Source organism: Myotis yumanensis, unplaced genomic scaffold (assembly GCF_028538775.1).
Source record: "Myotis yumanensis isolate MYYU_CA2020_CCGP unplaced genomic scaffold, mMyoYum1.0.hap1 SCAF_16, whole genome shotgun sequence".
NCBI lineage: Eukaryota > Metazoa > Chordata > Mammalia > Chiroptera > Vespertilionidae > Myotis > Myotis yumanensis.
Window position 1 is genome coordinate 10,175,979 of NW_027223767.1, and position 14,570 is coordinate 10,190,548.

Below are 14,570 nucleotides of genomic sequence, written 5' to 3' on the forward strand. Positions count from 1 at the left end.
AGCTTCTCTTTAATAAATAGTCCAGCTAGTCCAACTACCAGATTCAGCAATTATGTGGGACACATTATTGCTAAGAAACTATCCCTAGCTAATCTGGAATGCAAATGTAACTAAGCGTCCTGTATTTTACCTGACAGCCCTCATCTAACACAGGTCCTAGGACTGAATCTGACACATACCTTCCCAGACCAGGTCAGGAGGATGGGCGATGCCCCTGGCAGGCCAGGGTCCCTTGCCCATCTCTGCAAAGGAGGGAGCATGGTCAGCCCTCCCAGTGCTCTGACAGTGGAAATGGGGCCTCCTTCACAGTAATTGGGAGGCTGACCCTCAAAGAAGGGGGGTGAACTCTGCACAGGCAAATACAACAAATGTCCACACAGCGACCCCAAAGGTCCCAAAGAACAGGAAAATGGTGAAACTCCGCCCACAGTGGTGGTCATATGGCACACGGTAATTTATAAAGCATTTTCACACCGCTCTTTCCTTGCCACCCACACCACTCGTTGGTTGGCAGAGCAAATATAAGCACTCCATTTTATTTTGCTCAGGCTGTCATACCAAGTACTACAGAGGGTGGGGGTAGGGGCGCTTAATAGACCTCTCTTTTCTGGCTATGGTTCTGAAGGCTGGAAGTCCAAGATCAAAGTGTCAGCGGGGTTAGTTTCTTCTGAGGCCTCTCTCCCTGGCTTGCGGATGGATGTCGTCTTGCTGTGTGCTCACATGGTCTTTCCTCTGGGCATGTCTGTGTCCACATCTCCTATTCTTACGAGGACACCAGTTGTGTAAACTTTGTTCCCCCATGTCCCGCGTGGTTCAGGGTTCAGGATCTGGAGAGGAGCCGCACACAAATGAAAGAGAAGAGACAAGAGATAATTTGGAAATACTGGGGGGCCAGGCAGGTAAGTCCAACTCAAGGGGAAGGACTTCCACTGGTGCTCAGGCCTCGCCAACCTTTTATTGGTTAGGGATACACCCATAGCCCTTAGGCAGGCAATTTCCAGTAACAGGCAGACTTGCCCTTTAGCAAGGATTTATTTTACATAATAGTAAATGGGGAAGTTGCTTCAGCTACCATTGTCTGGACTAACAGTGGGTGCACAGCCCTGACCTTTGCCAGGGTTTCAAGGGTCACCAGCCTTCCGGGTTCCTTGTCCACACCTCTCTGCTAGTGAAGACAATAGGCGGCTTCCCACAACGAGTCATATTGGATTGAGGCCCACCCTAGTGACCTCGTTCTAACCTAATTACCTCCTTTAAGACCCTGTCACCAAATAGTTACATTCTGAGGACTTCAACATGTCAGTTGACAGAGGGACAAACTTCAGCCCCTCACACTCCACCCTCTCCTATTTTTTTCAGATTAGGAACAGAACAGTGAGGGTGCTCTGAGTTGTCCCCGTCCCAGGACTGATTTAATGGTGGAACTCTGTAAGGAGCCTTATCCAGCTCCAACCAGTGGCAGCCCCTGCTGTGGCCACCCAACCTCTGCCCAGCCTTTCTGTCCCCATGTGGCCATTGCGTAGACAAGGGCCCGCCTGCCAGAGTGGCAGCTCCCTGCCCGGAGAGCACACAGCAAGCCCATGTTCATGGACCCTGCCCCTCACCCAGCACACGATGTTCCTGAAATAAGCATTCCTTGAAAGGAATGAAACCGAGAACAAATTCCTAGAGTGTTAGCTTAGTTAAAGGAAGAGGGCAGGCGCACCTGCTCAAGTGGAGTGATGAAGACTCTAGGACAGCAAAAATCATGAGGCTTATGCATATGCAAATGAGCCGGGGAAGAACTAATCAGAGGGTAGATTACAAAACAGAAAAAGACTAAAACAAGTGAGCGGGGGAACAGTGACTATTTCAGTGTCTTTGGTTCATAAGAAATTCACGAGCAACGCATGTGAAAATGTTGTTGGTTTTGGTGATGGGAAAGAACTGTAAATATGTATAACATGTAAATACCTTTTATAATAAAAACCGTGAAGATAAACGAGCCTGCCGGCAGAAAAGCTGCGATCTGTCTGAGATGCTAATGTAGCTGTCGTCACCCAAAAATTACCATAATGCTTGCAGGGCTTTGAAAGTTCCTGAGCTTTGGAAAGAAATGCACAAATTGGAACCAGAAAACACACAACCACCACGCATCTCTCTCACTGTATATATATAGAAGGTAGCTTGAGTGAGAGCAAGCGCTGGAGTTGACCGATCCGGGGTCAGATGCGACTTCCTTCCACCAGGAAGGCGCTGTGCGGCCCGGCAAGTCGTCCAGTCCCTCTGGGGCTCACTTTCCCATCAGAAATGGGGACACCGACAGCTCCCCAGGCCGCGTTTTGGGGAGGAGCGATCGCGAGAACCGAGTACAAATGAAGCAGCGAGGCTTCCCCACAGGTGCACCCACCTGCTGCCCTGCCTGTCACTGGACCTGGCCGGGCGGGGCGTGTCCGTCTCCCGCGGCCCCGCCCATCGCTCCTGCCCCCGCCCCTGACCCCGCCCCCGGCGCCCGTGGCCCCGCCCATCACCCAGGCCCCGCCCCCGGCGCCCGCGGCCGGGTCGGACTCAGCGGCCCCGCAGATGGCTCCGGCCCAGCCCATGGCGCCCGCGGCCGGGTGGGCGCCCGCCCTGTGGAGGGCCTGCAATGCGCTGATGGCCGCCTTCTTCGCGCTGGCGGCCTTGGTGCAGGTCAGCCCCGGCCCCGGAGGCGGGCGGCGGGCGGAAGGCGGTGGGAGAGGGGCCTGCGGGTCCCACAGGGCGCGGGCTCCAGGCTCCGTGCCCGGCCGGCCTGAGCTCAGGTGGAGGACGGGCATTGGGTGCTGTGCTTCCGGCACCCCCTGGCCTCCCCCACCTAAGACACGGGGCGGCGGGGGTGTTCCTATGACCGCATCCCACCCCTCTCCTGCTCACATGCTGGAAGGAGCTGGATCATGTCACTTTGGAGGGACCTGAGCAGAAGTGGCCGGCGCCTTTCTCAGTATCCGGCCAGTGGATGAGACTGAACCATTTCAGGACCCGGGAACAAACCCTTAGACTTAGAGCCTAATGAGGCCTTCGTGTCCCCACAGGCCCCTCCTCATGGCTCTCCTGGTTCCTTGAGACGGGCGGGCCCAGAACAACACTCCTAGGGGCTCTCCGTGTCAGAGTCCCTTTGCGGATCTTCACAAAAATGTGTGGGCAGGAGACCGCCTGCTGTGCTCAGCCAGGAGCCCCTTCAACCATCTGCTCTGCTCGGCCTTGTCTTCCTCCCGTTTAGTGTCCTCGGTGCCCACGGGGCGCCTGTGGCAGCGTCTGCCAGGTAACAAATGACTGAGACTGGAACCTGACAGTGTGTCTGATGTTTTGGATTCCAGGTGAATGATCCAGACGCAGAACTCTGGGTGGTGAGTATGAGCTGCTGTCCTGCATCTGAAAGCGCTGTGGACTGCAGCGAACACACAGTATTGTCCATTTGCCACCACCCCCTCACATTGTGTACTTACAGACTAGAAATCAAATCCTTTGTCAGCTCTTTCCCTAAAATATCAGGGGGAAATGGGTCCGAGTGATAAGGTACGGGGTGTGTGAACTCAGAATTTCCCACAGACATCCAGGTCTTCCAGCAGTATTCCCTTTGAATGAAATGGTCCATACTTCATCTTACTCACGAGGCATACTTGTATCAAGAAGCACGCAGGTGAAAAATAATAGACAACCTGACTAGCATCAGGTTATAAAAATACAGAATTTCTCACTGAAAAGAAGTGCAGAGGCAGCTACTTAATGGTCAACGGCATCATCAGGGGCCTGGGCTTTCTCTTTTGTCTGCTCCTCAATGTGTGCTCTAGCCTCTCATGTTTACAGAATGGCTGCTGCGGCTCCCACATCTCATCCCCAGACAAGAGCATCCCATGTAGGAAGCGGCAAGGCAAGAGCAAAAGGAGTGTTTGTCCTGTGCTTTCTGCCTTTCGACCCGGGAAGAAATGTTTCCCAAGGCTATTTAGTTTGTACACACAAATATGGCTATTGGGCTGGGATCCATTCAGATGAGTCAGCATCTAGGCCTGTTGGTTGTTAAGTACTTTAAGCGTCAGCTTGGCCCCTAGACTTTCCATTTCAGTGCTGGAATGGGACCAACCCTTTGCTGCCAAAAGGGGCTGGGAAAACAAGCAGGCTTTTCCATTCTTCCAGTGGCCAGGGGACAAGGGAGGCAGTATCAGGAATGACTGCCAAGGGACTCCATGACGATAGACTGAGTTAAACTAGATATTGTAAAATAATATTATGATACCTTAGTCTAAAACATCCACCAACAGAAAAAGACTGTTAAGATGGGTTCTACTGAGTTATTATTTACACTCTGCATTGGTTTTACTTGTTACTAAAAACAATTATTTTTAGTCTCTCTGCCCTCCAAAAATGATCTCATTCAAGATAGAGAAAATAATTTAAATAAGGATTGACATGGCACAATGGCCATGGGAAACCATTACTTAATTTTAAGGGTTATTTTGTTCACATGTTTACAATATACTGAAATAAGATCTTACTTTACTCTGTTAGTCACAAAAACGTGATATATTTGAGTGCACATTTAAAAAATCTCTGCCAAACATTTCTTACAGAAAGCACAAAGAAATACTGTACAGCCTGTGTGTGTTAAATTTCTCCCCCTCTCAGTGGCTGAGCCATGAGGTTTTGCAGAGTCGGGACACCAACCCCTCACTGCTCTAAGTGTGGTCTTTGGAACAGCAGCAGCACCTCCCTTGGGAGCTTATTAGAGAAGCAGAATCTTGGGCCCTAACCCAGAACTTAGAATCAGACCTACATTTTAATAAGATTTCCAGTAATTCACATGCACATTAAAGTATGGGAAGCACTGGTCTAGCCCTCAGGAGCATGACTGCCCATCTGTGAGAGATGACCTGACTCCACATTGGCTAATAGACCAGTAATCATTAGGGAGGGAGTAGGAAAGACAAACAGGATCGGTATAATCTAGACGCTCTCTCTCCAGGGTCAAGACAGACATGTTTTCAGTGTCAGCAAATCACTTAAAAACGTACAGCTCTGACAACTTCTCCATAAACTCAACGTTCTGATGTAAGGATCACAATTAATGTAGTGAAGCAACTACGTTTCTGGGAAAACCCATGTTTTTATACACCCACCATCTCCTTACTTGCCCTGGGAAAGACCACGTTTCTTATACACCCACCATCTCCTTACTTGTCCTGGGAAAGACCACGTTTCTTACAGACCCACCATCTCCTTACTTGCCCTCTTCCGGCAGCACACGTGCAGTAGCAGGTCTGGCTAGTCTGCTTGCTATGAATGAGGCTTGCAGATAGGGCCCCTTCAGGGCCAGTCTTCCAAACTGCAAACCAGCTTATCATCAGTTTCTAGGATGAAGAGCCTGGTCTTGTTGGGCACATCTGACCGGCCGTTAGGAAACTTTCTGTGGACTCACTTGCAGAGATGGAATGTTGGGCTGGATGGTCCATGGTGCCTGACCCAGCAGGGCCACCTAGCTGATTATGGCTCCTCCTGACCTATTTGTCAAAGAGCATTTTCTTTAATGCACGTGGGGAAGGGCCATTTGGGCACGGATGTTGCTTGGGAGAGATTAGGAGGTCAGTGTGTCTTGAGACCCAGACTCTGCTCAATGCTAGAGCTCAAAAATGAATAAACCTTTCCTGGTATTGCCTACAATCTAGGAGGAAGGCATATAACATTACAACCTGACATGGTAAGTGCCATAAAAACAGAGGTTACCGCTGAAACCTACAGTAAATCGTGGACTGTGATGGCCACTGATGTCTTTCTTGACTTCAATACTTCTGGACATCTATGTTGGACATACTTCTTAACCCACGTGACTTCCTCTCTCTGTGCTAACAGGTTGTGTATATGATTCCTGCAGTGCTGACCTTGCTTGTTGGACTTAACCCTCTTGTCACAGGTATGAACCTTAGATATTGAATAGAGATACTTAAAAAAATGCTTGTTGAATGAATGAAAAAAAACACAGAGGTTTACCATATATTTATTCTGTAACCTGCTTCTTGGACTCCTTACATATATATATATATCCCAAGTGGGTATACATGTAAAAAATTCACTCAAAATAGCTGGTTTGTATTGCCCAAAGCAGCGGAGTGTGGGAAGGGTGGATTTTCAAGGAAAAGAAGGGCAGTCATCACAGGAAAAGGAGTGCTGGACAACAGAAATAATAAATGCCCACCTAAGTTTATAATTATGGCTTTAACTTCCATGATGTCCCTCAAAACCAAACCAAATCAAACCCAGCCTTTCCCGAGTGCTTTGTCTGAAAGCAGACAACAGCGAAGCACACACCGACCATTTTTCTCTGGAAGGTGATTCCGTGATTTGCTTTCAGGTAACCTCATTTGGAAGAGCGTCTCCGCAGTACAAGCGTTCTTCTGCGTGGTGTGGGCTGCCAGCTTGGCATACCACCTCATGCTTCATGCACAGTGGAACGTCTTACACGAGGAAGAAGGCAGGTGAGCACTGACCTTTGCTCTCTGGGAGAGGTGGGAAGGAGGAAACTTTCTGATCCTCCTCAACACCTTATCTGTGCATGTCTCCACCTACACCATGAAAAGCAGGGACGGGGTCATCGCCATTACAAGCTGAAGAAACTGAAGAAATGTTGGAATCAGCACTCACACCCAGCACCATCTAGCCCACCCCATGATCACTTCCCCAGGCAGCACTGCATATTACATTACCGTCAGGCAGTGGACCTTGGCCCCTTACAATGAGCAAAGATAACAGTCCAGTCTAATCAGGTGAAAATTCCATCAGCACTGATTCAGTTCGGGGCCAAGCCAGAATCTTATCTACAGGTGTGATCAGCCACCTCAGAGGTCAGCCTGGTTCAGCTTGGCCCCGGCATATCTCCTGTCATCTCCCTTTGTCACGGACATTCATTCTTATCAGCTCTCCCTTTGCTGCCTCCCACCCTAGACATCCTGGCCTAATAGCCGGATTCCTTTACGTTTTATCCCATTGCTAACATCTGCAATACGAAGATTTAAAGACCTTTGAGTATCACTGGTGAGGTACTGCTACGTTGTAGGTCCTAGTCCAGTGATGGCGAACCTATGACACGTGAACTCATTTTTTTGGTTGATTTTTCTTTGTTAAATGGCATTTAAATATATAAAATAAATATCAAAAATATGTCTTTGTTTTACTATGATTGCAAATATCAAAAAATTTCTATATGTGACACGGCACCAGAGTTAAGTTAGGGTTTTTCAAAATGCTGACACACCGAGCTCAAAAGGTTCACCATCACTGTAATAGGTCCTAGTCCTTGGAAAGTTGGATCAGGTTGGGACAATGGGAATGTAAACCAAATGCGTTGAATCACCTCCACCCACTTGATGCCTACAAGGTATGGTGAACTCAAGGTGGGGCTTCCAGTGGTACTGTGGCCAAACACAATTATTTTCTACTCTATGAAAAAAGGAAGTGCTTTTAACATATATTTCTAGCATTAGTCGGGCTCACTACAAATCATTTATCTTCATGAAGATGTGGCCTGATCTCTGCAACATGTGCTCAAACCATTTGTGCTCAACCTAACACCGAGCACTCGAAGACAATGTAAAAAGAATACCTGATCAAGTTGAAATTTTCTTGGTTGTAGTATTCCACCCAGTGACATGAAGTGATTTAGCTGTTTCTGTTTTATTGGTTTTGTTGTTCACTTCTACGTTGGGAAACAGTCATGGAGTTCATATCTGCTTTATAAAATGGAATTTATTTTTACATAGGGATTTAAACGGAGAAAAAAGTAATTTTTAAATCATACCAGACTTGAAAAATATTCTATAGATGCTGTATCTTGGGGGAAGCCATTCAATAATCAGAAATCACGTGTCATGGAGATAATGGGGTGATATGCATCTCCCTTGCGGCCATGTCACAAAGATGAAATGTATGCTATTTTATAGGGAGCTGTTTGGTCTGGTGATTATCGCAACATGGATGAGTCTATGCCACAGTTCATCAAAGTAAGTTTTCAAATCAGATGTGTTCAAGGTTGATCAGTTCAAGTAGGTTAGTGAGAATATTGAAACACAAATAAACACAGTAATCTTTTGAAATAAAAATGTCCTTCCCTAAGGAAAGCTAATAGTTAAGTCAAAGTTTCATGATCATTAATCATGAATACCAGTTTCCTACATGGCCCAGTGTAATCACATGGAGTTGCCAGCATAAAGGTGTTCTTCAGGAAGAAGGAAAAATGATCTCAGAGGGAAGCTTGGAGATTTAGGAAAGAATGCAGAGCAAATTTTTAAAAAGTGTGAGTATATATAAATGAATATTAACTTTATAAAACAATAATAATGATATTTTGTGGGCTTAAACATATAAAGAATAAAAATGCATGACAAGCATAGCATATGTTAGAAGGGGATAAATGAAGGTACTGTGTTCTAAGATCCTTAAATTATCTAGAAAGTAGTACCAATTTATATTAGACTTTGATAAGTCAAGAATTCATGTGGTAATCCTTAGGGTTATCACTAGAAGAAAAGAATGATTGTAGAGGGCAGGAAAAGAGAAGGGAAAAGGATAGAACAGATGGGAAAATAGGAAGCAGATGTTTAGAGAAACCCAAGTATATGAGAAGTCACATTAAATGTAAATGTTCCAAATATTCCAATTAAGAGTTCAAGATTTTCAAAGTGGATAAAAAGATTAAAAACCCACTAAACACTGCTTATAAAATTCACCCCTTAAGTATATAGATACAGAAAGATTGAAAGTTAAAAGATGGAAAAAATACACTATCCAAATACCAATCAAATGAAAGTTAGTACATCAATTTTAAAAGTAGACTTTAAGGGCATTACAGAAAAAGGACTTTTTGCTGATTAATTTTTTTTATTTTAAAATATTCAAACATATACGAAATCAGAGAGATTAATAAATAGTGAATTAGATGTACCTATCAACTAGCTTAAATGATTTTCAATATATGTCCAGTCTTGTTTCATCTATATCACTGTCCTCTCCACACTTACCTTGAAATAAATCTGAGACATATTGTTTTATCTGTAAATATTTCAGTATGAATCCTTAAAAGCACTTAAAAAAAAACCACTCTACCATCATCACACACAAAAATTAAAAAAATAATTCTTCAAAACTGAGTTTTCCATTCAGTGTTTATATTTCCCCAACTGTCCTGTAAATGCCTGCTCCTCTGTGCTCTATATTTCCAATAAATTGGTGATTAGATCTAGAGGCCTGGCCAGATTCTGGTATTATTACTATTACTACTAAGCAAAACTACTTCATGGGTGGTATTATGTACTTCCATCATAATATACATAATGCCTAGCTGTTTCTTTGTAATGTTAATAGTCTTTGTGATTATTGCATAAGCCCATTAATTCGAGTTGCAAATACTGCTATTCTAATTGTACCATTCCTTGATTATTAGTTGGAAAACTTCTATAAAGACAAACTTCCACTTATCAATTCTTTGAGATATAGCACATAAGAGGAAAAGGAAAAAAAGGAGTTCTTAATTTACCAGTTATCAAAATAATGAGTCTTTCATGCCTGAGCATCTTCCAATAGTGACCAATGTTCTGTTAGTAGTGTTATTATAAAGTCATGGGTTTCAATATAGTTTGTTTTTTCAGTCCATGGAAGTTATCAAGTTATTGATGCTTTAGCTGTCCATCTTCAACCAGTGGCACTTATTCAGGTTTGGATCCTGAGTTCTTTTTGACATAAGCATAGTAATTTTTGCTTTTTGGTATGACAAAATGTTCCAAGATAATGTTGTACATTTTAAGCCCCAGACCTGGAACCAACCATTCCAAAAAAGCCCTGGTTATTTTTGGTAGGTAATGGTATTTAGAGGTCACAATCCAGGCATAAGCAGTGCTTGTTGCCACTGGATTGGTTGGTTGTTCTTTTTAGTGGACAGAGCTAGGAAATTCTCGTCTATGTGTAATGTATATGTATTATACATATAAAGATAATCTATAATAATAAAAGCATAATATGCAAATCATCCGAATGACTGAATAGCAGAACAACGGTCCAGACAACCCTCTGGACAACCACGCTATGACATGCACTGGTGCCAGGCCTGCCAAGGCAAGTGCAATGCGATTGGTTGGGGGACCCCACCATAGCCCCACGATCGCCCTGCAGAGTGAGGCACAGGCCGCCGGCAGGGCAATTGATGACGGGGTGGGGGGGGGACAGGAGGGGGAGCTCCGTGATTGCCCCAAAGAGGGAGGCCCAGGCCACCCTCTGGGAGCCCTGACCAGGTGGGTGGAGCCTCCCTTTGCTGGGCGATTGATTGTGGAGCAGAGGCCTAGGCCACCAGGCCCAGGCTACCTGACCCTGGGCCTGTGGTGCTGCAGCAGATGGGCGGGGACTCCCTCTGAGCGGTGATCAATCTGGGGACCCCTCCTGCAGAGGGAGGCCCAGGCCACCCAGCCAATATCCACAGGGGGAGGCCCAGGCCAGCCAAGCAATCGCACCCCACGCCTGTTGCCACAGAGGAAGGCGACGGATGGCAGGGGAGGGGGGACCGCACCACACAGATGGCAAGCAGTGGCAGCGATGGGGGCAGGTCCAGCTGCCAGGAGCCAGGGGAAGGAAAGCCCCAATAGGCCCTGATCGCTGGCCAGGCCTAGGGACCCTACCTGAAGGGTCCTGGACTGTGAGAGGGCGCAGGCAGGGCTCAGGGACACTCCCCTGCCCCACTACACACACCCCCTTGTGCACGAATTTTGTGCACCAGGCCTCTAATTTTACATATATACTTAAAAATATCTTATGTGTTCCTACTAATCCCAGCAATTCAAATTCAAGAACACAGATTTTCATTTAACCTCATCAGCAATCTTACATCTATATTTCCTTTTAATCATGTCAAAAATCTCATCTCAACTAAAATACAGAAAAACTTCCTGAATAACCAATGGAAAACTCGCAGGAGAGAACCCTGGCACCTGAGGACCAAAAGAGGAGATCGCATAGAGACTATTCTAAAAAAAAATCTCATCTCAATATCCTCAACATAACTCATTTGACTTAACCCACAATACAAGCACAACCTCAGAATAACAGTATGATTACTAAAGATTTTTTTGGAGTACTTTTGTTTTGAATCAGCCCTCTAAGGGATGTATATTCAAATTGCTTGAGATAGTTACTCTATGTACTAACCCTAACAAGGGAATACAGTTAATTTCACTTTCATTTCTAGGGATAACTTTATTAAAAATATATTTTGTTTATAATATAAAGTATCTACATGGTCCCAGAGTCAAATCTACAAAACAAAGTATATTCAAAGACCTCTAGCTTCTTAGTCCCCTTAGTCCCCCAACCCTATACCCTCCTTTTGTCTACAGGTAAAACTTTTTTTCAATTTTATGGTTTATCCTTCCATGGTTTCTTAATAGAGCAAATATGTGCATTTATTTGTATTACTGTTTGTCTTAGAGAATTATACAATGTCCTCTCCGATTTTTTCATCACTATATGCTAAAGATCACTCAGTAGTATATACAGACTTTCCTTATCTGCTGATAGGTCCAGAGTATTTAATATTTTGCTGTTAAATAGAATTCTAAGAGCATATTGTCAAAATTTTGAATTTTTATTAATTACTAGAGGCCCAGTGTACAAAAATTGCCCTCAGCCCAGCCTGTGCCCTTAGTCTGGGACTTCTCGAGGGATGTCCACCTGCTGGCTTAGGCCTGCTCCCCGGGGGATCAGGCCTAAGCTGGCAGTCAGACATCCCTCTGGCAGCCCAGGAGCCCGGGGGATGTCCACTTGAAAGCGGGGAGCAGGCCTAAGCTGCAGTTGGACATCCTTAGCACTGCTGAGGAAGTGGGAGAGGCTCCCGCTACCACCGCTGTACTGGCAGCCATAGCCTGGCTTGTGGCTGAGCAGAGCTCCCCCAGGTGGGAGCATACTGACCACCAGAGAGCAGCTCCTGCATTGAGCGTCTGCCCCCTCGGGTCAGTGTGGGTCATAGTGACCAGTCATTCCCAGTCATTCTGTTAGGGTCAATTTGCATATTACCCTTTTATTATATAGGACAGAGGCCTGGTGCACGGGTGGGGGCCGGCTGGTTTGCCCTCAAGGGTGTCCCGGACCAGGGTGGGGGTCCTGCTGGGGTGCCTGGCCAGACCGGGTGAGGGGCTGATGGCTGTTTGCAGACTGGTCAAGCCCCCCAGTGGGAACCCTCACCTCATGGGGGTGTGGCCAGTCTGGGTGAGGGCCGTTTTCAGGCTGCCCACAGCCCCTTCAGAGTGGGGGTGTCCCCCTGGGGTGCCTGAACAGCCTGGGTGAGGAGCTTATGGCCGCTTTCAGGGTGGCCACATCCCCCAGTGACCCAAGCTCCCAGCCTCTCCTTTTTTTTGCGCCCCCTGGGATTTATTTATCTTCTATAATTGAAACTCTGCTGGGGGCAACCAAGCCTCCTGCTCGCTCCAGCCCTGTGGCCGCCGCCATCTTAATTGGGTTAATTTGCATACTCACTCCTGATTGGCTTATGGGTGTGACTTGAGCATAGCAGAGGGTTGGTTAATTTGCATGTTTCTCTTTTATTATATAAGATTGTTTAGAAATAGGTAGTTTTATTTATTTTTTAAACACATGTTTATTGATTTCAGAGAGGAAGGGATAGAAACATCAATGATGAGAGAGAAACATTGATAGGCTACCTCCTGCACACCCCCTACTGGAGATTGAGCCTGCCACCCAGGCATGTGCCCTTGACCGGAATCAAACCCAGGAACCTTTAGTCCACATGCCGACGCGCTATCCACTGAGCCAAACCAGTTAGAGTGAGAAATGGGTAGTTTTAATTTGCATTATGAGCAAAGGTGAGCATATTTGCATTTAAGAGCCATTTGCATTTTTCATATAAAATATTGGTTCATCTCTGAGAAATATAGGTTTAATCTCTAAAGTTGTTATTCTCTATTTTTAGCTCTTTATATACTATCGCTATTAACATTTTGTGATATAAGCTTGACGTTTTTCTTTTGCAGTCTCTTATCACCCTTTTACTTTGCCATGAAAATGCTTTGCTTTTAAAGTAACCAAATATATCAATCGTTCCCCTTATTGCTTTTGGATTTGGAGTCATAGGAAATCTTTCTTCTAAAGTAAATTTTCTTCTAATACATGTATAGTTTGATTTTTACATTTAAATCTTTGACCTAAAGTGTCCCAAAGAGTGTATACACACTTTGAGTTATTATAAAGTCACTGTTTATTAATATACAGTTCATTTTCTAAATTTAAAATACTCTATAGCAGCGGTTCTCAACCTGGGTAGCAACCCCTTTGGGGGTTGAACGACACTTTCATAGGGTCGCCTAAGACCATTGGAAAACACATATATAATTACATACTGTTTTTGTGATTAATCACTATGCTTTAATTATGTTCAATTTGTAACAATGAAATTGGGGGTCACCACAACATGAGGAACTGTATTAAAGGGCTGTGGCATTAGGAAGGTTGAGAACAACTGCTCTATAGAAATGAATAATTGTTTTTGTCAATGCCTATTTTCAAACTGATGACCATTCTGGTTCAGGCACTGCTGATAATGTGAAGCAAAGGAATAGCAAACATCAAGAATCATTTTGCTCAGTATTTGTGCACCCTCAATTCATCAACTGTTGCTGGTTTTTGTACCATAAACTTTATCCTTTATGTATCTCAATAAAAAAGTCTGGTGAATAAACTTTGTTCAAAGCTTAGTCTGGCTTCATCCAGTATTTCAAATCAGTTAAACCTGAAAAGGAGTGAAAATTAAGTGAGTTATCAGCTGTCAAATGTGTATACATCTTTTTTTTGGGGGGGGGAGACACAGGGTGTTTGAATAATTATAAAAGACAGTGTTTGTACTTCAACTGCATTTTCAAACTTCTAGTAGCATTTTAGGATGAATTTCTTTGTTCAAAGCTTAGTCTGGCTAAAAAGAAAGAAACATCAATTGAGCTATCAGCTGTTAAAATGTGTGTACATGTTTTGGGGACATGTATTTAGAATTTATCCTAGTGTGATTGTATAAAGAATTGATCCAACATTATCTTTTTTTCCTTTTGGCTATCTGGTGATCTCAACACCACATATTATTTGGATTTAAGATGCCAAAGAAAGACACTTTTTAATGACTAAAAATTCATTAAATCAGGAAGTATAATAAACCATTATATCAGACAGATAATAAGAATTCTAAATTTGTATAAAACTAATAACATAGCCTCAAAATAGATAAAAAATTGACAGAATAAAGAGAAACATTGAAAAATTGACAATCATCTTGGGAGACTTTCAGTCACTAATAATACAAGAAAACAAAAATCAATAATGATAGAGACAATTTGAATTACACAATAAGAAACCGCACTTAATGGATGTACACATAACACTGGCATCAAGAATGACAGAATTCACATTCTTCTCAAATACACATTGAATATTTACAAAAAGATTAGATGTTGAGCCATGAAAGAAGATCCAAAAAATGTAAGAGAATGTTCTTTCACCACAGCTAGAAATTAAGCTAGAAA

At 44.3% G+C, this 14,570-nt stretch overlaps 1 protein-coding gene across 4 annotated transcripts in view; it reads left to right on the forward strand.

The window, feature by feature from the left end:
• Positions 1-2,552: 2,552 nt before the first annotated feature.
• TMEM220 (transmembrane protein 220) overlaps positions 2,553-14,570 on the forward strand; it is a 31,068-nt gene continuing 19,050 nt past the window's right edge. For 2 of the 4 annotated variants that reach the window (XM_070394299.1, XM_070394297.1), the window contains exons 1-5: positions 2,553-2,670; positions 3,336-3,365; positions 5,863-5,923; positions 6,362-6,485; positions 7,947-8,006. In XM_070394299.1, the coding sequence (XP_070250400.1) occupies positions 2,563-2,670; positions 3,336-3,365; positions 5,863-5,923; positions 6,362-6,485; positions 7,947-8,006 (383 nt within the window). In that variant the 5' untranslated portion in view covers positions 2,553-2,562. Of the gene's footprint in view, positions 2,671-3,335; positions 3,366-5,862; positions 5,924-6,361; positions 6,486-6,587; positions 7,133-7,946; positions 8,007-14,570 lie in introns of those variants that run through there. The other 2 variants (XM_070394300.1, XM_070394298.1) reach the window with 2 other exon arrangements.